At 36.7% G+C, this 25,781-nt stretch overlaps 3 protein-coding genes and 2 non-coding genes across 8 annotated transcripts in view; 3 read left to right on the forward strand and 2 right to left on the reverse strand.

Annotated features, from left to right (window-relative positions):
- The window catches only part of LOC123320889 (cytospin-A-like), a 29,244-nt gene extending 17,770 nt beyond the window's left edge, over positions 1-11,474 (reverse strand). The window contains exons 1-2 of one of the 4 annotated variants that reach the window (XM_044908376.1): positions 11,298-11,474; positions 8,720-8,792 (exon numbers count right to left, since the gene is read on the reverse strand). The gene's annotated coding sequence lies outside the window, so the exon portion shown is untranslated. Of the gene's footprint in view, positions 1-4,600; positions 4,895-8,719; positions 8,881-11,297 lie in introns of those variants that run through there. The other 3 variants (XM_044908378.1, XM_044908374.1, XM_044908372.1) reach the window with 3 other exon arrangements.
- Trnat-ugu lies at positions 9,362-9,433 on the forward strand. Its single transcript has one exon. It is a non-coding gene; the product is annotated as a tRNA-Thr (tRNA).
- On the reverse strand, positions 10,112-10,183 carry Trnac-gca. Its single transcript has one exon. It is a non-coding gene; the product is annotated as a tRNA-Cys (tRNA).
- A 2,518-nt stretch (positions 11,475-13,992) lies between the features above and the next one.
- Positions 13,993-16,418, forward strand: LOC123320379 (casein kinase II subunit alpha-like). Its single transcript, XM_044907684.1, has 2 exons — positions 13,993-15,337; positions 15,492-16,418. The coding sequence occupies exon 1, from the start codon at positions 14,279-14,281 to the stop codon at positions 15,302-15,304; it is 1,026 nt and encodes a 341-aa protein (XP_044763619.1). The 5' UTR covers positions 13,993-14,278; the 3' UTR covers positions 15,305-15,337; positions 15,492-16,418.
- Positions 16,419-16,771: 353 nt separating this feature from the next.
- On the forward strand, positions 16,772-25,561 carry LOC123320106 (cyclin-L2). The gene is made up of 7 exons (XM_044907287.1): positions 16,772-17,074; positions 17,395-17,579; positions 23,942-24,062; positions 24,252-24,521; positions 24,575-24,747; positions 24,807-25,013; positions 25,086-25,561. The coding sequence occupies exons 1-7, from the start codon at positions 16,853-16,855 to the stop codon at positions 25,411-25,413; spliced, it is 1,506 nt and encodes a 501-aa protein (XP_044763222.1). The 5' UTR covers positions 16,772-16,852; the 3' UTR covers positions 25,414-25,561.
- Positions 25,562-25,781: the final 220 nt, after the last annotated feature.

Genomic DNA, 25,781 nt, shown 5'->3' on the forward strand with positions numbered 1-25,781 from the left:
TATGTATAGGCTCTTTATGTCTGTGTATAGGCTCTTTATGTCTGTGTATAGGCTCTTTATGTCTATGTATAGGCCATCCATATCTATGTATAGGCCATTCATGTCTATGTATAGGCTCTTTATGTCTATGTATAGGCTCTTCATATCTATGTATAGGCTTTTTATGTCTATGTATAGGCTCCATTTTTATGAGTGAAAACTCGAGCTAAACTCTAGAGAAGCTTTAAAACCCATTTTATATCGGAAATGGCGTGAGAACCTTGACCCCCGGTGTCAGAATTTTGGCAACTGTATTACGCAACAAGTTTCGCGGAGATAATCACCGGTTTCGCCCACACGGGGAACCGGCGATGCCGGGTTTTGTTCCTCAAACACAGCGTAGGTAGTTCCCACGCGCCTTCATCATTTTAAATTACATAATGAGCGTAAAGACGAGGCCAGGAGGAGCAATCAGAGATGGCTAATTCGAGGTTGAATCGTAAGTAAGTCTCGGCATAAACTAATGGCGAAACAATTGAAGCAGATTTTTGGCGTTTGGTAGACTATGCAGGTGTAGGTGCTCACCAAAACGTATTTCTTTCAATACTTTAATACTGGATCCATTGTTTTGATAAGCTCACATTTTGAATAACAACAAATTTTAATCAAACAAGGATTCGTGTGAAAAACCTTCGCTCCGATGTAAATATTTACCACACTACTTCAGTTTAAGTACATAAAATTCGTTATAGTACTTCGCAACTAATGTGCGTCCATAATAAACAATAAACATGAGGAATTATGTACACAATTAACATATGTATTCTCGTTGGCAATCAAGGTTAATTGTTCTGAAAGACATGGGAAATGAAACTAGTTTGTAATAGGCTTCTTGATAATTGAAATATACAATTCGCTCCAGGAGTCGATCGATTTAATAACTCATAAACCATTAATGCTAAACCCATTTCATTCACAACAGATAAATTTTGAGGCCATCCAGATGGTACTAGATGTGAGTGTCCATCAACTTTGGTTTTGAAATAGCGATTGACGTTGTCTCAGTTGAAACAGCCTGTACCTACGTCCGACAATTCATCATGTCTCGATTTGAGACGGTGGATTCAAGTGTAACAAATGTTAATCCATAAAAAGGTAGATCCCATTAGTTCGTTGCTCTCAAACCGTTTAAAACATTCTTTCAGCTTTTTTCTTCATACTGTTTTTTGTCGACTTTTTATAAACGTTCATCTTCCACACCGCCGAACTTTCCCACACGTTAAACTGTCATCATCCTTCTAAGGACCCCTCCGTTCATAAATCATCCTCGTGCGTATGACAGGGTGTCTCCAAAAAAACTTGGTCAAGTGGTTTACTCGACAGCAACATGGTTGATTGCATTTAACGAACCAAGCCATCAGTAGGAAAATTTGTGTTCTTGTTCAGATTTATAACCAGTGAGTTCATCCATCCAAGCGCTGAACCTGCCCATCGCTGCTTGGTTCCAAGAAAAAAAATTCCCAATATTACTTGGCTGTCAAATAACGTTTTCAATCTTCCTGATTGCTAAGACAAAGATTGTTTTACGTTTTCTAACCTCATCCTCGTATAAAACGTCATAAGCTTCCGATTCTCGTTATCGAAAACTTTCAAATTAATCTAGATCCAGAATCCCACAAGAATTATCTCCTAACCCCTTTGATCTTCGTTACGGAAGTCCTGTCAACACGTTTCTTCGAGTTATTAATAACACGGTTCAGTTATCGGATAGTTTATTGACAGATGTGATGAAATTGTCGACGTCCAATTTCTCAGGACAATGATCCTTTACAATATCTCTATGCCTATTGCTATTCGTGATTTGAATAACAACATCGGAAACACAAGGCCGCGTATAAATAGAATTAGCGTGAGATACAAAGTTGGTGTAGGCATTTCTTTTGATTCGTACAGGTGTCAGTTTTGGAGCGTAGGTTATGGTTTAATTGGATGTTTTGTTTGAGAGCTTCACTAATCGTTATCACATTTCAAAAGGAAACGAGCCTAAATTGAGCTCGGTAGCATTAAAATTGTCCAGGACAAGACGTTATCCAGTAATTTTTTACAGCTCAAGTTTGTGACAAACAAAGTGATTTTGGCCAGAGTTGTATGGCTTTTTGATGGATCTCTTTCTAGAAGATGAATCATGCGTTATTAAACACTCCATAATTTTTTCGACAGAGCTACCAATCGACTAAACTCAAGCCCGTCAAAATACATAATAAATTCGCCGTGTTTATTCGATTCACTCTCAAACGTTGCAAAAATATGAAGAGTTGTTGTGAAATTCCCCAAATTCACTGCTATAAATAGAGCAACTCGGATGAATACACCATTCTGCAATTCCAGATCGGGAATTTAAAAAAGAGATAAGAGTCAATTTCCAAGAACAACTATATTGAGTGTATGCGTTTTCCAAGAAGTGTTCTGAAATATCCAGGCTTCGTTAAATGAACCATGATATTGAAACACAATATAGGATGAAGGTTCAAAATAAAATATGGTGTAGAATTTTTTTTGGACCTCACAGTCGAGTTTTCTCGGAACAAGCATCATCGTTGTTTATAGAACGGTTCCTGCTACAAGTACTTCCAAATACGTGAGGGGCGACAACATAATTTCAATTTCATGGCACGTTTGGCGCCGGTACATTGTACCCAAATGAAAAATAAACACGTACATTGGTGGTTCCGACCAAAAAAGTGATTCAAATCGATAATTGCCATCAATTGTTGAGGATTTTAGTTAAGAAAATGATCATTTACGATTCTATGATCAGTCAAAAAATATTCTATGACTGATGATTTTTTATCTTTAAAAATGACATTTTACGATTTTACATTCTAATCTGATGTAAATACAGCTATCATTTGATAAGAAGAATCGAGTGAGTTTATTCAAATCCAAATTTTATTAATTTTTTTAGCGAATGACAATACACATTGTCCATAGAAAATTGAAACGTCAAAATTATTGATATTGAGTGTTACTGGCGGTGTACCTATCCAGAAATCACCTCGCACCAGTTTGACAACTTATCACATTCATGAATAGAACAAACCGCTTCTGTTTTCCTTTTAATGAGACTAGCTTCCTCCTATCCGGGAACTCGAACTTCAATAAATTACTATACACCAAAATTGCCCGACCTCTATGCTCACACGGCGTTGAAAAATTAATTTAACCAGTGACATTTCCGGAAATGCACATACTAAACGTCAAATACCACGTCGTCATTTGTTTCCGTCGTATGAGCGGAGAAATTTCATCTTCGTGTTAACGGGTTTAATAATCCTCCGAGAGTATCACGTGTTGTGTGGTATAATTTGATCTTCCCAGAAGGTTTGATGTAACTTCGGCGTCTTGAACACTTGTTACATCCTTTGAAAAAAAAAAAGATTAATGATACAGAGCCTGAGTGAAGAGATGATACAAACTGACATGAATTTCGATGTACAGGGCGAATCTTCTAGTATTTCTTCTATGTATTTCAATATAGTAATATAGACCTTGAAACAGTTATTTTGGTTGAATTTTTCTCAAACAATAAGAGAAGACTAATAATAAAATTATGTATTAGGTTTTAACCTTAATGGGACTGTTTGAGAGAATATTTTAAACTAGAATTCATTTCCAAATGGAACATCTTATTCGAATCAACCAAAACTTCGTAATTAAACGATAATAAACGTTTACAATTTTGGTGACAGATGATTGATGCTAAGACGTTTATTATAAAAGTGAACATTTTTATCCACACAATGAAATAATAAGTATAAATACATTTCTGACAATATAAACATAAAAAAACTCTAGCTGAAATCATTAACCATGATACTAATTCTAGACCCACGTCCTGACAACATTTTGATGTTTGTTTTTAAGTTTCTTTGAAATATTTTTGTGTCCTGCATCATTCTTCATTCATTTTTAAACTTTTGCAGCAAAAATCATCTTTTTTTTCTCAATTTGTCTGAATTTTAATGCCAATTAAATAGGTATGTACCTATGGGCATTTCCAAATATTTTTTTCGTAAATTCGAACCCAACCCACAAACTAGTGATGATAACTACGTAATTCACGTTTTTCGTTTGGTGTGAAATGTATTTTTTCTTCAAAATTTAATATTTAATCCCACAAATTTCGTGCCTCCAGAAAATCCATAGATTCACCATGGAATTTCTGCCATTTTGGTCGAATCTGGATGTTGTATTCATTCATAAATATTGTAAAATAGCCTATTATTTGCATATTACGAAGATATTCTTGTCAAGGAACCCTGATTAATAATCAGTCAATCTGTATTGTGCCAAACCACCAAATACGCCCCAAGGAAGAAAAAAATCTACAGGATTTACATCAGGGGATTTGGCAGGCCACACCAAAACTCATCAATTTTCTTCCGTACGCAATTCTCAGACTTCTAAAAGTCATTCCATCTCGAAATTATCGTAAATTACGACCTGGGTGAACGAAAAAACGGAGATAACATAAAACAGCTCTTCCCAGTGGTCGTAAACACACATCCAACCGCAATTTCCTTGGAACCAGTCGAACGGCACTCGATATTCTCAAGCAAACCTTTCTAAACCACTTTCTCCGGCTTCTTCGTCTACCACACAACCAGGACCGTCGGCTCCATCGCCCTAGGTACCATTCCGAAGGTCTAAAATCCAAAACCCTGGTCCAGAGATCACAAAACAGCACCTTGAAACGGAAACAAAACAGATCGGAGAAGTTGCAACGCGGCCACCTCGTTTACCAGGCACGTCACGCACCTATTAACGCGACAGTAGTACTCGCACTGACCGAAGAAGTACGAAGTTTGCGCGATTTACAACCGCAACCTTTTCCGAACTGACAGAAACCGCGAAAGCGGTTACGGTCGTAGATGGCCGAGACGACCGTTGAGAACGCGAGAGACGCGCGGCGTTGCCGGTCGGTGCGATATTCGAACGAGGAATTTCAGTAGAAATTTAGGGAGACCACAGACGTAGAGAAGTTGTAACAAACTGAGAGAATTGATGGGTTAAAATATTAGTGGAAATGAGAGAGAGTATTCTTCTCGCATATCATAGCTATTACGAGGATATATTGAAAAATTCTTAGCCTACCATGGAACCAAACAAAATTTCAATGTCAAAATATTTTATTACTCAACATATTCTCCTCTTAATTGGATACATTTATTACAGCGAACCTGCAACGTCTCTAGACCTTTCAAAAAAAATGTTTCTTCTTGCTCTGCAAACCAGACCTCCACAGCTTTTATTACCTACTCGTTGGAAGAAAATTTACCACCCTTTTAAACTGTTTTTCAGTTGAGGAAAGAGATGATAGTCGGATGGAGCCAAATCTGGTGAATAAGGAGGGTAATTCAAACCCAAAATCACGAATTTTTTGCATGGCAACATGAGATTTGTGTGCAGGGGGGTTGTCCTGCAAAAACAAAACACCTTTGGATAGCTTTCCTCGTCATTTCTCTTAAATTTTTTTTCCGTAGAGTGGTCAGTAATGTCGAATAGTAATCTCCGGTTATTGTTCTACCCTTATCCAAAAAATCAATCATGATTACTCCATGGCAATCCCAAAAAACTGAAGCAAGAACTTTTCCAGCAGATTTTTGGACACGAAACTTCTTAGGTCTTGGAGAACCAGAGTGTCGCCATTCCATCGATTGTTGCTTTGTTTCTGGATCGTAGAAATGTACCCAAGTCTCATCCATAGTAACAATTCGGTTTAAGAAGTCTACATCGTTTTCAAATCGAACACAGATCGAACGCGATGCTTCTACCCTTGCACGCTTTTGGTCAACATTCAAACATTTGGGGATCCATTTTGCACCAATTTTTCTCATGTCCAAATTGAGGTGAAACATCACTCTTCTAACAAGTTCATTGCTCTGGTTCTGGTACCTATCTCAATGTGGCTTTTATCCTTAGGTCTGCCCTTTGTCGTAACATTGTAAGAAAACATATTAAAATCGGCAACGTCGTAGAAACTTGTTGGATGCCACCGCGAACGACGAAGAAAAGAATTGGGTATATAGGTAGCTAGAATCAAGTGACTAACTTGCACCCAGACCATGTGTCACATATTTGATAAAGGACAAAGTCTTCAACCAGTGGCGGCTCGTGGTCATGAGAGCTAAGGAGGCTAATAGTTTTCGAGGAGTGTTGGAACAAACTCTTATCAGTCAATAAAATATACTTCTTCAGCATAATGAAAAGTTGTCAGTTCTAAGATTAATTTTGAATGCAAGAGGATGCTATATGCTCCTTTGACTTGTTATGCCTTTCGATAGATCGCGGTAAATTTTTCAAATCTGAAAACCCCGTTTTGAACCATGAAGTATATTCTGTTTGATGAGAAAATAGTAAATATGGCCAGCAGAATAATTTTTCCTGTTTGATCGATCCAGTTAACCAATCACATTTATCGTACCAAACAACACTGAAACTTCTATTCTGACGATTTTCGGTAGACTTTAGTGTAATTAAATTTGGTGAAGGTCTTGTGAAGGTTTTAACAACGTGTACAGTTAATTCTCAATATTCAATTCCATTTTATTTTTTGATCCATATCAGTACTTACCCCTAACGCCCTGACAAAACAACCTATCTTAACAAGAATATATCACAAATTTCCCGAAATTCCAGTTCTCCACGAAGTCGTTACATTCAAATTGAAAATTGAAATCATAACAACTACCGTCGGACAACGCCCCTACCGTCGGAGATCAAGCGAATATAGTCGAAGACGGCACGAAAGAATCGATGGAGAACAGGGGAGCTGAGCCTCCTCTGGTACATTTTACGGGCGAATATGGTACAGTAAGTCAGCTGAATTCTTGTTCGGCTAGTATGTGAGTCCAGAGAACGTATGCGTGAGTTACACTATCAACGGAGGCAGCAGGCCCAACAGCCTCCGTCCGAATAGGCAGTACTAGGAAATATTCACATTCGACGCGGCGGACGCGTACGCAGCCGGTGGATTGTATGATTGTTATGCTGGATTTTTATGAGCGGAGGACCGAAAAATGAACTAATTTTTATCTGAATATCTAGTTCAGGTGTTCGGAAAATGTATATACAAATTACTTTCTGAAAATGAGGACATGCCCGAAGTGAATGTATTTTAGCTCTAAGCTTCATGAGGAGGCTTAGCCTCCCTTGCCTCCTCTGACGAGCCGCCCTTGTCTTCAACATAAACTCAGATAAACCAACAACGTTGCTGCAAGCCAGACTTTTTCATCGAAATTTCGAATGATTCGATTGATAACGAAATTCACTGGGAATTGGGAGGTTGAACAGATCGCCTACAGGATGATTGAAAACGAACGAGAGGTCAGATGATGAAAGAACATACCCCTATGTCGGATTTAATGACCTGAAACGGCAAACCGGTACTTTCAACCGTGTTGCCAATTCATGAACACAATCTACCTTCCCTAGAAGAAGCCTCTTTTTACTGTAAAAAGTGTAAGTCAAAAAGGTTGCACCCCTTCTAAGTTCAATTTAATGATTATCGCGCTAAAATTGTCCTAAAACTGTATTACAACCTTATTTCTGGAAGAAAACTGCATAGATCGTGATAAAAAAACTGAAAAATGATCGTTGAGCCTCTTGTTCAAATAGCAAATTTTGACAGCTGACTTATTTGCAATGTCAGTTGTCGTTTGAAATTTGCATTCTATGATTGGCAACGATTGTTGTCTGTAGAGCATAATCCACTCATATTTCCTCTTGTTTTCGGTTCGTTTTCACAAGAGACACCCTGTAGATTTCGTCGAATGTCGATTTCGTTCACGTGCAATTGATATTCCGGCCGTAGTTGACATAACATGTGTTTTACCAGCGGCATATGTTCTTCGACACGGCATGACATACATTTTGGCCGAATTGAGAAGTTTCTAGGACATAGAGTATTATCACAACGGACGGAACTGTATTTACCCGACCAGGTTGCTTCCTGATGGGCTTTCTACTAGATTTGCTTTCTCTGTTGAATACCGTGGATGTTTTAGTCTGAAGCTCGAACAGAAATTGATATATTCGATTCTTCTGGAGTTAAAAAAAATGATTCCTTCAGATTCACTGACATTTGACGCAAAGAAACATCGAATGTTCAACAACACTTGATTCTATGGAAGGTATAATTCTGGGACCATAAAAATAATTAATTTTTTCCAAAAAAACTAGCTATTCCCTTATTCTCTGTCGCAAATCTGCAGAATACAGTGTTATAGTCAGCGAGATTTTCACCAAAGACAAATATTAATTATCGGGAAACTGAAGAATGTCACGACGAACAGAAAAGCACACAGCCATCACGCATTCTTGCACGCCATTTCAGAAAAGCACCTGGTTCGAGCTCAGGATTATAAGTCACGTACAACATACGGTTACAGAACAATAATCTCATTAGAAGTGACCTTTGGAAGTCGAATGGATTCAAAAGTGATACATGGTATCTTTTGAAGAATGGGTAAAAAGCTAACGTCAGCGAATTATTACTATAGTAATAATACAGGTGTACATATATGTACACCTGTATTCTAATCTGGAGATTAAAAAAAGAATTATGATAAATTATACAGACACTCGTCTAGCCAGAGTTGTCACTGTCACCAAGTGCAATGAAATCTTCGAACCATATTACCTTCATGAATAAAAATACAATAAAAAATCAGTTACTTACCTCTAGGTCAAAGGGGCTTCAATCTAAGGACGAATGTTTGTAATCCTTGAATGTATTTCTTCGCCTATTTCATCTGTAACACAAAAACGGATTTTTCAAAACCGCAATATCACCAGGCAGATTGCCCTTTCTGGCAAACAGAATTATCAGCACTGAACTTGTGTTCAGCAATTCCTTGTGCATTTCGATAAATAACAATATCATTCGATTTATTTGTGTTCTGGGATATGGCTAATTAGAGATCACTTATTCATAGTTTCTTGATTCGAGCAGCTAATTACATATTTGGATTATAGGAAGATTATTTGGATTGGTCAAAGGCTGAAAAGGAAATGCCATCCAAGAATTGAGCAGTGCTAATTGAGAAATGACGATTTTCTTTAGTAAATTGTTCAAATCTATATAGGTATTCAATATTTTGAACTGTGAGGATTTATGGTCAATCTGGGGATGCGCCACAATTTTTTCATGCTAAATAACATAGAGGTTCATTATTGAAGATGATAAACCAAGCATTTAAAATTGAATTAATTTATATTTATATTATAGGATAAAAGATAATAAAAATAAAACGATACCATAAAATCAATTTGAACTCAATTCAAAAGGGGTGATAATATTAACTGAGAGCTCTCCCATCGAGCCTCTTTAGCTCAGTGGCAGAGCACTGGTCTTGTAAACCAGGGGTCGTGAGTTCAATCCTCACAGGAGGCAAAGTAAAGGAAATTTTTTTATATTTCAAACGAAACATTCAACAGATGAATTTTTAGATAGGTACTATTTTTATTATAAGCATTGAATCATTTCCATTTTTATCTCAAATTTTGAACCACATCAATTATCTGAAATCAAATCCAAGGACTATATTTTACTCATTGAAAGCTGAGATGGAAAAATCCTATGTTCTTATGAAGAAAAATAATAATTCAAACATTGATTTTGACGAACTTTTCGTAATGAAATTCCTCTAAATTTAACATATTCGAAGTAGCAGCCACAAAAAATCCCTACAACCTCCAGAACTACAAATTTTAGTCTTTAAATTCATCAGAAAGTAACGAAAAAAGCATATATTCTTGAAGCAACTGACGAATCATTCAATGGCAAAATTGTAAATCGCGAATTCTCCAAGAAGACCAAATGGTCGATTCAGCTCCACTCAAGGGTACCAACCAGTTGAATTGACCTCCAACACCGGCTGCACCCATCCTTGAAAGACTGGTCATCGACTTGTACCAATCGCAAAAACTCGAACAATTCCAGAAGTGGTTTTATAATGATTACATTTTTCGGTTTGTGCGAAAAACTCGACATGCTCTTGATTTTTCATGTCGCCATTTTTAGAAGTAGATAAAAAGTTGGATTCGATGTTCGAAAAAAAACTTCAAAAAGAGGGGGCACCCGGGTTTGAACCGGGGACCTCTCGATCTGCAGTCGAATGCTCTACCACTGAGCTATACCCCCGATGGGAATCAGGACACATTTTCAGAATATAACCAACATATTTTAGCATAATATCGAATTTATTGCCAAATAATCAACTTTTAAGACAAAAAAACCTATTTGAAATGAAGAATCGATTGTTTTATTGAATTATATATATAAAATGGATCTAAGCCATTATCTCAATGCTAATGTTGGGAACCCATAATACGACATGAATGTATTAAGTGTTGCCTGCTTCGCACGGACAAGGCTGAAAAAATGCAACTTATTCCTGATGTTGCGTTAAAGTGACTGAAATTTAAGGCTATCTCACAATAATGGAATAATCACCTGAAGATACGCAAAGTTGTCTCAGTATATTCCTGATTTTCGATAGAAAAATGGCAGGGACTGTATTTGTACAGTTCCAATCAACTAAATCAGACGGTAGTGTCATTATGAACGCCTTTTTTTGTGGAATACCGAGCGATCTAGTTGTGAATTTGATACTGTGTTTAATTGAAGGATGGGCTCAAGTACAGAACCCTGAGGTACCCCATTATTGACAATAAGGATTTTTTGCATTCATCCTTTGAGACTTGACCCTCTACTACGTCTACTATTGCAGTTCCGGTCTTCTAGATGTTTTCCGGTACGTGACACAACAATGCGTATATATTGCAACGTCGGATCGGATCGCAGCCTTCTATTGTAGCAAAAATCAAGAGCGTGACGATGCCCGTCATATCCGTATTTGCCCTCTGTTGTTTGGGAACCCGCATCAACAGTTATCTAGTTACGCAATCTCTTATTAAGAGGATCATAGAGGCAGAGCCGAGGCCAACTTCCTCGGTGTCGATATCATCGAAGGGTTGGTTGTCTGAAGGAGCTAATCTCTTGAATAGTTATCCAAATCGAAGGACCAAAACAAATTATCTTTGAAAAGGTGTTTTTTCGTACAGTATGTTGCATATCCCTTCATTGTGTCAAATGAAATGAGATTTCGTGGAGAAAATCATTCATGTCAAATTACAACGTTTTTTCCGCACTAGTGTACCAAAAATAACTTCGTAAATGATCAAGAGAGTGTTAAAAACTATTCTATCTACGTCAAATCATCACCTAACATACACCCCATCAAACTGCAACTCACCCTTGTTACGCCACTGCGTCAGCACGGCCCTATGCGTCAGATCCCTTTGTCAACCCCCAAACCGTCCAAATATTGGGGTAGTTCGATGAGATTTCGTCTAAAACACGCGAAATTTGAAAAAAAATTCGGAGAACTCACTGATAGAAAAAAAGACGGTACTAGCGACGCATGTTGAACGACGCCGTATGCGGAAACCGGACTGAAACAGACGACCGACGCTCGGCGTCGAGTTGCCAACCCAAACAAAACAAAACTGCACCGGACATGTGCTCGTACTTCCTCGTGGTTGGGTGCTTTGCGACGTTGCCAGGTCGGACGGACAGATGAGGGGAGAATCATTGGAAGGGTAGGTTAGGCCTGTGACCACCTTCGTCTGAGCCAATTGGGATTTCCAGTTTTATAATCAGCATTGCCAAGGCTTCCACCCTAGCACAAAAACTCGATTTCGAAAATCTCGATTTTTTAGGTCAAAAATTAGCAAGGGGTTGGGGTTAGACCCCCTAAAATGACCTATTTGTTACTATGTCTAAAAATCAGGGTGTTCTAGTACTGTTCTATGATATGGAGTGCATAGAATTAATTCTGAAGATTCTAGAAAACCAAACAGTTGATGATTCACTAGAAAATTGCACTCCAGAGAGCTCTTCGAAGTCAACTCGAAAATGAAAAGTGGAAAAACAAAAAAAGTTATTTTCTCCTAAACAGTGTCAGATATTGAAAAGTTTGGTATGAAAATATAGGTTTTCGAACACGCTGAATCTATTGCGAGCAATTTCGAAAGCTTATCTCCGTTCGTTTAGATTTTCATCTTCGAAATGGCATTTTTCAAAAATTTGCAATTTTCAATCTGCGATATCTCCTGTTATATTCGTCTGATCCAATTGGGATTTTCGGTTATATAATCAGCGTTGCCTAGGCTTCCACCCTAGCACAAAAACTCGATTTCGAAAATTTCGATTTTTTGGGTCAAAAATGAGCAAGGGGTTAGACCCCCCTAAAATCACCTATTTGCTACTCTGTCTAAAAATCAGGATGTTCTATTACTGTCCTAAGATATGGAGTGCATAGAATCCGTTCTGAAGATTCTAGAAAACCAAACAGTTGATGATTCAATAGAAAATTGCACTCCAGAGAGCTCTTCGAAGTCAACTCGAAAATGAAAAGTGGAAAAACAAAAAAAGTTATTTTCTCCTAAACAGTGTCAGATATTGAAAAGTTTGGTATGAAAATATAGGTTTTCGAACACGCTGAATTTATTGCGAGCAATTTCGAAAGCCTATCTCTGTTCGTTTAGATTTTCATCTTCGAAATGGCATTTTTCAAAAATTTGCAATTTTCAATCTGCGATATCTCCTGTTATATTCGTCTGATCCTATTGGGATTTTCGGTTATATAATCAGCGTTGCCTAGGCTTCCACCCTAGCACAAAAACTCGATTTCGAAAATTTCGATTTTTTGGGTCAAAAATGACCAAGGGGTTAGACCCCCCTAAAATCACCTATTTGCTACTCTGTCTAAAAATCAGGATGTTCTATTACTGTCCTAAGATATGGAGTGCATAGAATCCGTTCTGAAGATTCTAGAAAACCAAACAGTTGATGATTCAATAGAGAATTATACTCCAGAGAGCTCTTCGAAGTCAACTCGAAAATGAAAAATGGAAAAACAAAAAAAGTTATTTTTTCCTAAACAGTGTCAGATATTGAAAAGTTTGGTATGAAAATATAGGTTTTCGAACACGCTGAATCTATTGCGAGCAATTTCGAAAGCCTATCTCCGTTCGTTTAGATTTTCATCTTCGAAATGGCATTTTTCAAAAATTTGCAATTTTCAATCTGCGTTATCTCCTGTTATATTCGTCTGATCCAATTGGGATTTTCGGTTATATAATCAGCGTTGCCTAGGCTTCCACCCTAGCACAAAAACTCGATTTCGAAAATTTCGATTTTTTGGGTCAAAAATGAGCAAGGGGTTAGACCCCCCTAAAATCACCTATTTGCTACTCTGTCTAAAAATCAGGATGTTCTATTACTGTCCTAAGATATGGAGTGCATAGAATCCGTTCTGAAGATTCTAGAAAACCAAACAGTTGATGATTCAATAGAGAATTGCACTCCAGAGAGCTTTTCGAAGTCAACTCGAAAATGAAAAGTGGAAAAACAAAAAAAATTATTTTCCCCTAAACAGTGTCAGATATTGAAAAGTTTGGTATGAAAATATAGGTTTCCGAACACGCTAAATCTATTGCAAGCAATTTCGAGAGTCCATCTCCTTTCGTTTAGGTTTTCATCTTGGAAATGACATTTTTCCAAAAATTTTTTTTTTAACATAATTTGTAGGAAGATCTATCCTTTCCTTTCTCAAAAAAACAACTATAATAAGAACCTAGGTTTGGAGGAATAAGTTATCTATTCATCAATAACTTCAACTGTTTGCTTTATATAGATATTCATTACGAATATTACGATAATCCAATTGTAATAAATTGATTATCTAATTACTCTCATTCCATATCAGACTTCTGTATAAAGGTCGTTTCGTAAGTTTTTTTCTCATTCTCGGCAATTTCGCCCAAAGAACAACTTCAGCTGTTGTGGGTTGCCCGTAGTTTTCATTCTGGAATGTACAGGGTATGTCCGAAAAATGGAACGCGATCGTTTCGCCACAGATGCTCAGAGTGCTCGATATTGGCCATAGCGCAAGCACGTGGTTCAACGTAGACGCCACTGTCGAAGCCAATGCAGTTTTAGAGGGGTACAATACATTTCGAAGTAATCTCTAATGCTGGTCTAACGCGGCGTGTTTGGATCCTTCCTTCTCAGAACTTGATTCTTTTCTGAAAAGTGTACAGTAGAGCTGGTCTCTTTATTTCCAACAGAAATAGGTTATGTGCTAGCACGTGATTCACTTACTAGTGTTCTAGTGTAGTTACTAAAGTGTTCGTTACTAAAAATTACTTTTGATTGTGTTCAGTATCGAAGATGGCCTTATCTAGTCGCGCTAGAGTATACACGGACGTTAACTGTCAAAAATCGAGGGAATACTGGGACTACGAAAGCTATGTCGTACACTGGAAAAGTTTGGACGACTATCAGCTAGTTAAAAAACTAGGTAGAGGTAAATACAGCGAGGTTTTCCAAGCCATCAACACGACGACCAACAAAACGTGTGTGGTGAAAGTTTTGAAACCGGTAAACAGGAAGAAGATCAAGAGGGAAATAAAAATTTTGGAAAACTTGAAAGGCGGAGTGAACATTATCTCGTTGGAGTCTGTGGTGAAGGATCCAATAAGTAAGATACCAGCATTGATTTTCGAAAACATCAACAACGTAGAGTTTAAGACCTTGTATCCGACACTGTCGGATTTAGACATTCGATTCTACTTGCACCAGTTGCTGCAAGCCTTGGACTATTGTCACAGCATGGGTATCATGCACAGAGACGTGAAACCCCACAACGTGATGATAGACCCAGAAACTAAGACTCTACGCTTGATCGACTGGGGTTTGGCTGAGTTCTACCATCCAGGGCAAGAGTACAACGTAAGGGTTGCTTCAAGATATTTTAAAGGTCCAGAACTTCTTGTAGACTTTCAAATGTACGATTACTCCCTGGACATGTGGTCTCTGGGATGCATGCTGGCCTCCATGATCTTCAAAAGGGAACCCTTCTTCCATGGCCACGATAATTACGACCAGCTGGTTCGTATAGCCAAGGTTTTGGGTACCGATGATCTGTTTAGATATATCGAGAAGTATGGGGTGGAACTTGATCCCAGGTTTAACGATATCCTAGGTAGACATTCAAGAAAACGCTGGGAACGTTTTGTGAACAGGGAAAACCAGCACCTGGTCACTCCTGAAGCATTGGATTTCCTTGATAGGCTTTTACGGTATGACCATGCGGAAAGGTTGACAGCTAGAGAAGCTATGGATCATCCTTACTTTTTTCCAATCACCCAGAGTATAACACAGATGTCTGCGGTCACTTCTACCTCCAAAGTTTGACGGGTGGCTGTCACACTTGTTTGGTTCACATTGGTGAGTAGGCTTGGAATCTTTTTTACTTAAATTGGGGTTTTTTGCATATCAGGTTGTTGTATCTCATTACAAATATACACATGGGGGACATGTCCACATCATAAACGCTGAATAATGCATAGGGTGAGATTTATTAACCTATTTTATGTTTCAGTACTCTTGCTTCATTTTCAAGGGATAAAGTAATGAAGCTTCAAGGAAAATGGAGGAGTGAAGATATGAAAACTTTCTGAGTAGCACCTAACTGTTTGTTTTTGTAACGATGATATAATTTGTTATTCTGGTAGTCGTCACAATGTATTGTCTTTTTCCTTCTTTTTAATATTCCTTTTTTTGAGAAGTTAATCCGTTTGAACTGTTTCGTTTTGAAATTATTCGAACCAAGAACGGAAACTATCCACACTTAACATTTTTTTAGTATTTCAGAGATATTCACTGTCCAATCCTAGCCATATATTTTAAGATAAAACTCCATTCTACCTCATAGAATATGATTGTTTCATTAATTGAAACTAGATAGAAAATAAATTGAAAAAATAGACATTGTTCATTTTTCTTGGAATAGAAATTGTCAACTTGATGCCTGAGTGTTCAAAAGTCATTCTTTCATTTTTATTCATTAAAAATATTTTTGATATCGTTTATAGCCTGCTTTCTCGCTTAATATCATGTTTCATTTCCACTTTTTCATCGTTTTTCAGGATAAATAAAAAAGAATACAACAGACAAAAATATAAAATCAACAAAAAATGTGATAATACTGGTGTAAATAGAAACAGACATGAAAAACTTGTAAATATTCGTTTTTTAAGACTGAGACTTAAATATTCAATGGATTTTCGAGATGGCTGTGGTATAAGACTGATGTTTTTATTATGCATTCTTAAATTATTTTAATGTCAATTAATCCAATGAATCTTCCACAGCCTCTTTGTCCTAGTTTGTTTTTGTACATATTTGTTGTATATTGAATTTTTTAAGTGTTCATTCAAGTAAGGCTGAGAGCTATAAGTTTTCTTAGGGAATGTAAACGTTGTAACTATTACTGAACAAATGTTACCTGAATAAAAAACCATGATGAAAAGTCCTATTTCCATTTTTTCGCATAACCAGATTTACGCAATTTTGAAAATGAATCGAAGATAGTGAAAAATTTAATTTGCGAGCTCTATTACGAAGTTGCAATAAAGTAAACGGTTTTTCATACAGGGTGAGTAAAAAAATTTGGTGAAAATATAGAAGTTTAATCTAAAAACCTTCTTATAAATACAAAAATAAGTTATGAAATAAATATTTGATATCAAGAAGATATAGCTATATTTGTTTAATATTTAATAAATTATAAATATCGGTTCTGCAAATTTTCAAATTAACGTCTCTTCTATGCTCCGACTGACGCACGCATAGGCGTCAATATTATCTGTCAAAGTTCTGTGGTCATAACGTCACTCGGCAAACTTGACGACATTTTGTTGGAGTGCGTTGTGATTGATTCTGAATCATTTTTCCCAAGATATGGGCTCTACAAAAAGTGATTCCGTTTCGAATAGTGCAAAAACAAGTGTAAAACCCTATGGGAAGATAGTTTTGACACTTAAGAATCAACTTCTACCAGATGATAAGTTGAAAAATACACCATCTCAAATTGATGGCCTGGACGTTGAAACTGAAAATGATTTACGGATATATGGCTGTGAACTCATCCAAACCGCTGGAATTTTACTCAAATTACCCCAGGTAGGCATTCAATTTTTCTTATTCTGGACGGCAATAATGATGATTGTTACTTTGATACACAAGTCTTATCGTGCTTCTAGAACTGTTGACCCATTTCTCATGCAAAATAGACTTCTTGTCACTGTACTCTGTATTGGGTTCAAAACTTGCATCCATTTTCCAAATTATCGTAAAATCTCAAAACACATGCTCATATTCAAGGAATTACACAACATCCATGTAACACATACTAACGTGAAGGTGTATAAAGATTACAAACGTTATTGAGCCGTCCAACTGTCTTTTGGATTAGTATTAATTTTGTGGCCGATCATTTGTAGGTAGCAATGGCTACTGGGCAAGTTCTTTTACAACGCTTCTATTACTCGAAGAGCCTGGTTCGTCATCCTGTTGAACACACAGCGATGGCATGTGTCTGTTTAGCTTCAAAGATCGAGGAAGATCCTAGAAGGGTCAGAGACATCATTAATGTCTTTACCCATATAAGACAAGTTAATTCGAACAAGTAAGTAATTTCCCATTTTACTCTTTCAATTGTGTTTCTGGACTTTGTACCATCAATATTTCAGATTTGAAATTTAGATGATTTTTGTTGATATTTTCTCAAGAAAGGATAATTCTGTCTGTACCTTTGTTTATATCTCAATTCATTTGATTTCTCTCATTAATTAAGTCAACATCAGTGGTTAACTTGCTGATTTTATAGAGTAATTTTTGTTTTAAATTTGTTTTTTGAAATATTGATGGGAAGTTCTGTATTTGAAATCAAATGGATGTTTCCTGAAATTCAAAACAGGAAAAATTCAGATTTTTTAACATTCACCTATAAGGAATTCAATATTTTCAACCAATATTTGAATAATTTTGTTTCCTAACTTGTTCCTTTGAACTACCTCATTTATATATTCAATCATTTTCTGTTTTGAGGTGGATATACTTTTGAGAATTTATTGCTAGTTTTATTTACTAGTAACTCAGATTTTTTAAAGAGGCATATATTTTTTGCTAAATCATCAATATCATATGGTAATATATCTATTATACCTACAATTTTTTATCCTTCTGTATTATATTAAAATACTCGTCTATTGAAATGAGTGAATACAAACAGCTTCTTGTTATGGTCTATAATAATATTCTGAGGCCTCTTTAAAACGAATTAAATGAATGAAATTAACTCCGAATCTATAAATGGACATGAAATTTTCACTTAAACTCCTTTCTCAGTGGGATTCATTTAGAGGGAAAAGATTAGACTGTCAAAAATTTGAAAAAAATTGCCTCAAGTCAAATTTCTCTGTTTTTAATCTTCTATAAAAATTTTACCATGAAATTTGGCGTTCAGTGTCCATAAATGTTTTTTCTCAAGACTTTACTCGAATCAATTGAAAGAATAACAAGAGTATGAGTTTCTTTTATACATATGTCAGATTTTCTTCGATTTTTGTGTCAGGTAAAACTTGAAACACGAAATAGCATATATTCAACATGATTTATTTCATTTGAATTGATTTTGAGCTATTTATACAATTCTACAAGACTGTTTCCTGAAATATTCGGTTTATTAGGTGATATAGCTTAGACATATATTTCTTTTGTTCTGTAGGCTTAGTTTCAAGTAGATCTTGGTTTCTGTTGATTCCCTCAGGTGAGACAAGTGATTCACTGTTTCATATCTATTCTCTTCTTTTTATCGGCAATTTAGGCTTCATCTTTGATTTTTAGAAGCTTTTTTTCAAGACGATTTAGGTAACCAACTTCCTGTAGATGTGTTCATAGTCTTCAACATTCTGCCAGAGCAGACAATATCAAACACGATCTGTAGATGTTGCAGCTTTCAGTTTTTTCTACTTCAGTACCAGATTAATCTCAATTTGATCCTAACACCAGGTTTTCATAGTTTATTTACTCTTCCTTCATGCTTATTCATACATTTTTATTGTTGCATCATTTTAGTGTAGCTCTTTTTATTCATTGAATTTTAGATAGGCCAGTTCTTCATGCTGTTGATGATGATTTCATAGGGTACAATTTTTTCAGTGTTCTGAATAATTTGTATCAGTCCAAATCCCCAGTGCATGGTACACATTTTTTTGCTTCTGTAGGAGATAAATCCCAATCCTTCAACTTGTAATATCATCCATTCATATTTTATTCTTGGGAAGAATCCTGCTCCTGCATCGGTTAGTGTTTTTTCAGCAAAAAGGAGACATTTGAAACGAAAAAAAAAAACTAAGAAAAATAGCTCAGAATCAAACAAAACTCAAATCGCACAACACCGGTTCCTACCAGTGTAACGTGTACTTGGATACTCAAATGACATTGTTAATTTACAGGCTCGCTTAGAGGGCCTCTGTCCTTCAATGTCTGACTTCATGGTGCTGAGTGGTACGCCACTGCTCTACCGCGAACAGACAAACAGAAAAATTCCCTCTTTTAAGTAAGCCAGTTAGTTGGTAAGAATACCCCTCGACGTAACAACGCTCAGTACTTGCGACTTGGGATGTTGTGGAGACAGAAAAATCTACCTTGTTGCACGGACAAGTCTTGAGCGACAGAAGGTGTGTATGCTCTATTTTTTCCTTTAAATTTGTTGGTTATGTGGACATATTGTGATACTTTGCAATGATTTGTACGTTACAGCCTAAATTGGGGTTGTTTTGTGATGGAAGATTTGGGGCGAAAAGAACAGAGTGAAAATTATGACGAAAACAGTTTTTGTTAAGAATTGCTCAAAAAATTTCGATATTTCAATAATAATGAGTAGTTTCTATAAAATAAACATGATTTAACGGCATAAAAAATGTTTTAAAGCGAAAACGTTGAAGTTATCTTTAAAGTTGTTACTAATTTCAGAACCTGCATCCCAAAGGATTGTTTATGCTTCATGGAAAATTCTTGTGTGGTTTTTAACGGTAAGTTGGCGAAAAAAGCTTGTCGATTCCAGGACCGGATCGGACACTTGGATGGTCGGAGTTCTGTTCAGTTTGAACTTTCTTAGTTCAGAGAGAAATCTTTCTGGTTTGACTCTGGTGATCTGAAATTTGCAAAAAAAATTTAGAGGCAGGAACCGTCTGCGGATAACTTGGATGTTGTTGATGTTAACGATAACTTTTTCCTTTTTCAAATCTCTCTCGAATTTTATTCAGTGTTTGTTCTCTTTTATTTTCATATTATTCAAGTTATCTGTGGCTGGTGTCCTGTTTTTTCTCATCAGGATTCATTTTAGATTAATCAATAGTTTCGATATTTTTCCTTGTTCTGATCGAATTTATTTTAGGTTTCACGTGTTTTCTTTGTGGAAAACATCGTTCAATTGTCATTTTTAGGAGATTGATAGAGAGATAAATACGACCGAAGCACTGTTGGGAATATTAATGAAACTAATCTAAAAGAATTTTGAATTGAGATCAAGGTAAGGTTTTGAAGACGTTTTTTTTTTTTCAAATATTTCTTTGTTCCTTTTTTCAATCAATGTGAGATACTGCAATAATTCGCAATTCATCTATTGATTATATCACAGGGCGTAATATTCATTTGAGCTTGTTCGTTTCAGGAATAGAATTCATCGATAAAAATACCCTGAACTTTTGCTTAGCATTTGATCGATGTTTGTTAAAATTTTGATCAAAAGCAAAGTAAGAAACTCCAGAAACGATATATTGTGGCTAATTTATCTCGGATTCGATAAAACTAATTAATTAACTGGGTGAACTCGCAAAAATTATGTATCTTGATGTGCGATCACTTGGTATTTGGGGAAATCAGCGAACAACCAGAGAAATCTGGCAGTTTGAGCACGATTTTTTCCTTCTTCCAAGGGAATGGTAGGTATTTGAAGATTTAGCAGCTTGTTGGGCTCTTATGCATTGAATATTCTATACATTATCTGAATTTCTCCCAAATTCGATGTCCACTAAGGGTATCTCGTGAACTAGAATCGCTAAAGCAAAACCGATGACACTTTTTGAGCTCTTTCTCAGAGAAATAAAGAATGGTGGAAACAGTAGCCCCTTACGATCCTTCATTTTTGAGATATTGGCAAAAAATGAGATTTTGATGATTTCGTCTCTGCCTAAGTAGGTCAGAGTTTCAGATCTGTAACTTCAAAGACGAAAAAGTTACGAGAACTTTTGGAAATCGTCAAAATCTCAAGTTATGCTAACAACTCAAAAACGGAGAATCGTAGGAGGCTACGGTTCTCACCATTCTTGGTTTCTCTGAAAAAGAGCTCAGTTTTGCTCTAGCTCTTCTAGTTTCTGAGATTCCCTCTCTGGACATCGAATTTGGGACACCCCGTACGAAAAATTATGTTAGAAGTCCAAGACGGGTCCTTAGAAGGATTCAGATCTGTTGGAATGAAGAGTACAACAATGTCAATTATGTCTGATGAGGTTTTCTTTTCGACTTGTAGGAAAAAAAGTTGTAGAAATTTTTTCACGGAAATTCTTGTTTTCAAAAGCCAAATAATAAGCCCAAAAGTATACCTTAATGAATGAGGAGCCCTGTTCTGCGTTGTCATCATATCACGTAAAAACTGCTGAACTGATTTTATTCAATTTTCTTTTAAAACCTCCCTCGTACTTCGTAGAAGGTTTTAACGAAAGAAAAATTGGGAAGAGTTACCTGGGAAAATCAAAAAAAACTAAACGAAATATTAATGCACTCTCGCGAGTGCAGGTTGGGTAGTCTAGCCTCCGCTGACAAGTGACAGACATCTGCCGGTTGTTGACAGGTGACCAATGAACAATTGATCTCAAATTTTTATCTCTAAACAGTGCAGCCAGCAGGACAACGTCTGCTAGCTCAGCTAGTTTTATGTAAATTTCTGAAGTAAAATAAAACAAAGATGTATGGAGAGAGAAATTGATAATTATTGATGATCTTTGGTCTTTCAGCTCATTTAATCGATTCAATTTGCGACTTTTAAGAGCAAAAGCTATGAATCGTCCCAATTTATCCTAGTTATTTCGTTTTGTTCTTTCCAATTCCCATTGTTTAACTTTTTTTAGGATTGCGATCATACATTGCTGAATATTAGATCCCTTACTCTCAACCTTTGTGAACGTTATGAAGTGTTGTTTTTCTTGTATAAATTGTGTTTTCACCGCAGGACCAGATGAAAAAATCTTGATTTGTGAGATGTGATTGTGTATTGTTAAGGAAACCTTTCTTTCTACATACATGCGCGTCGTGGGTTTTCCCTGGGTGCTTGATGAGTGTCGGTTTAATTTAAAAGTTTCCGTCTGTTGTGTGTATATGATAGTGTTAGTCGAGTAAGTTTTCGATGGTTAATGGTGTCGATCCATGTAACTTGGAGGAGTTGAGTTGCTCAAAGCCATTTTTAGGGTTTACACGTTGGCCACTGTGCAGAAATTTTCATTTTCTCTTTACTTTTCTTCTTCATTTGTTCTCCCGACAAACATTTCCATTTGTTTACCTCTTTCAGTCCCCACAATATGTTTAAATTAGTAATTTTGACAGTACCAGCTTGTTTTTGACCGGAGTTGTTCTCCTGGTGCTTTTCCACATGCGGAAATGCAGATCTTTCTTGGTAAGTGTTAGTTAAAAGTTCCCCGAAACGTTTCCATGTCCACCCAAGAATCTTAAACCTCTTATGCGTCGTTTGGTAAGCCGTACTAGCCTAAAAATCATGTTCGAAAAAGTCATAGGCACTCTCGTAGAGACTTTTGCTATGTGCAATAATTTCAATGATTGTGAACCTTTTTGTAATCTACCACACTTTGAACATCGAATCCATGAACAAAATCGATTAGGTCGGTTCATAAATCCATTCCAGAACCTAAAGAATTTATGGAATTGTATCTATTTCAAAAGGACCTACGGGGTACAATTTTTTTTTTCAATTCGATTGTAGAAAATTTTTCAAATACGTTGAATCGTGAAAATAATTTATATAATGGTCTTAAGGAAGGCAAGGTTTGTAGGTTGGGTTATTTGTAAGTATCAAAGTAACACAGGACCATCAGCTTGAAGTGTATCATTCTGCTGCGAAGACAGACGCTGTCTATTTTCTCCAAGAATACTCGTCTTTTTTCCATAAAAATTGATGTGTCCCGATTGCTAGGTAGAAAATAGAACTTACTAACAATTTCCCACCGAAAATTATTGCAGTTTCTCATGTTCGATTGAAGATGAACTCTCTGGTGCTTGGTTCACGATTATCTAAGTCTGCGATCTAATTATTTTAACAGTTTCATCCCAACAGTGCTGTACGGTTGTTCGAATGGTAGCGAACATATTAGATCCCGACTAAAACGAAGTAAAACGCTTGTGCTTCTAACTTTTCACCCATATTATCATTACTATTGGCCGATTGTTAATGATCTTGTTTCAATCCAGTCGCCACGAAGATGCCTGAACTAAGGAAGCGACAACGATAGAACCCAATCCTTACGAAGGTACGAGGAATATTGTTGCAGGACCTCTTCGAATAATCGGTATCCGTTCTCTATGATTATTGCAAAGTATCACTCTTTTCACGTCTGAAATTAACCAATACCGTTCAAAGTCCAGTCTAAGCCTATAGTCGCACGTACTGAGCTCTGTATTTTAAAGGACATGGTGGAAATTTTGTGTTAGTGGTTCGGAGAGAAATCAAAGACTTTGCAAAGAGACCTCGTTTAATGTTTAAACCGGAGAAAGGTAAATGTTGAAACAGAAAATGGTTGTTTTCGTCCACGAAGCACCCACTGGATAGTTTTGTTCACAGGGGAAAAATTGAGTTTGAAGAAGTATCACTCCTTTTATTTCGTTGACTCAAGTTCAATTTTTCTCGAATTATCGCGTGAAACTATGAATTATCTGTTGAAACGTATCACGATCGTTTTGTTTCACCCTGTATAGGCCCATACAACCCGTTATTCTGGACCAAAACTACGTACATTTGAAGAATTTAGTCATCAAGGCGGAACGAAGGGTGCTGAAGGAACTTGGATTTTGCGTGCACATAAAGCACCCACACAAGGTAAAATTTGTTTTAAAATCTTCTTCACCTCGAAAAAAGTCTGAAAAACAAACTGTCTTTACCTGATTTTCACACAAGCGTGGTCTATAGTACTTTATAGCGTTTGAATGAAAATCTAACAGTTTAGTCTCTTTATTTCGATTATAAGTTTCTATGAAGTATTTGCCATATCTTTTTGATGTTCTTCAGTTGATTGTCATGTATCTGCAAGTCCTCGGCATGGAAAGGAACCAGAAGTTGATGCAGTACTCGTGGAACTACATGAACGATTCCCTCAGAACGGACGTTTTCATGAGGTACCAACCGGAGATCGTGGCTTGTGCCTGCATCTCCCTGACGGCGAGAACCCTCAGGTTACCCTTGCCTAGGAGTCCTGTATGGTACGGTGTCTTCGGTGCAAACGACGCCCAGATCAGAGACATCAGCATTAGGATATTGAAGTTATACTCGAGGCCCAAGGTGGATATTTCTCTAACCCCTCATTTTTTCGATCTTTAATCGTTTTTTTTTAGACGAACGTCGAAGCTTTGGAAAAGAAGGTGGAAGAATTAGCGAAGAAATACCAAGATGCCAGGGCCAAAGCCAAAGCCAGTTCGGGTAATAACACACCCAACAACAACGAAGCCAGTCCGAAAGTTACCCAGAAAAGTGCAGGTGCCCATAACGCTTGGGGTGGCTTCATCAGGTGGGTTTTTCCTCTTGAAACATTCATTGTGCCATTATGTGATTTCCTTTTTTTTACAGCCGATCAGGAAGTCATATAGTTCCTACTTTATCAGAGAAAAACTCGAGGTCTCGCTCCCCTAGCGCCTCACCGCCCAGTAAAAGTCATAAACGTTCCAAAAAACATGGTAAATCGAGAAGCCGTTCTCCGAGGAACCACAAGAGGGGGCACAAACGAAGAAGTTACTCAAGATCAAGGAGTCCTTCCCCCAAATCTAGGAAAACGAGGTATGTTGGTGATCTTTCGATGTGTCTTTAGTGGTGACAGTTCTGTTTAATATTTTCCATTTAAATTTTCAGGGATAGGAGGAGATCCAGGTCGCAAACTGTTGAAAATGAAAGGAACGATAGATACATCGATAGGTACGATGAATATAAAAAGGATCGCTATGAAAAGGACAGATACAACAGCAAAGATGATAAATACAGCGATAAAGATAGATACGATGAGAAGAAAGATAAATATGAGAAGAACGACAGGAAGTACGACAAAGAAGATAGATATAAAGATGATAAATATAAGGAAGATAAATATAGAGATGATAAATATTCGAGGTCCGATAAAGACAAACACAGTAAGAAGTCGAAGCACAAAGACGATGATAGGCAGAAAGACAGGAGGAGGTGAAAATAGGGGATTGTTTTAATTTTGTATATATTGTTGATAAAAACATGTCTGGATCAATTTAGACAAGACTTAGGTAGAAATTTCAACTTAATATTTCACTTCATTGTTTCTATTTTTCGATTGTAAGAAATAAAATTATTTTCAAATATTCCGGTGGTTTGATTCGATCAATTATTCCTGTTCCTTTTATACTGGAAGAGAACGACTGGGGCTTTCAGTTCTTGGTGCACGTTTGGGTTAAATTTCTTTTGAAATGATCTTTCACAATGTCAATATAAATAATGAATGAAGATTTTTCAATTAGAGCTTCTTTATCGAAGGATACACTTCTGTACGTATCATAAGGGTGGCTCCTTCAGAAAAAATTG

This window comes from Coccinella septempunctata, chromosome 9 (assembly GCF_907165205.1).
Source record: "Coccinella septempunctata chromosome 9, icCocSept1.1, whole genome shotgun sequence".
In the NCBI taxonomy this organism is placed as follows: Eukaryota; Metazoa; Arthropoda; class Insecta; order Coleoptera; family Coccinellidae; genus Coccinella; species Coccinella septempunctata.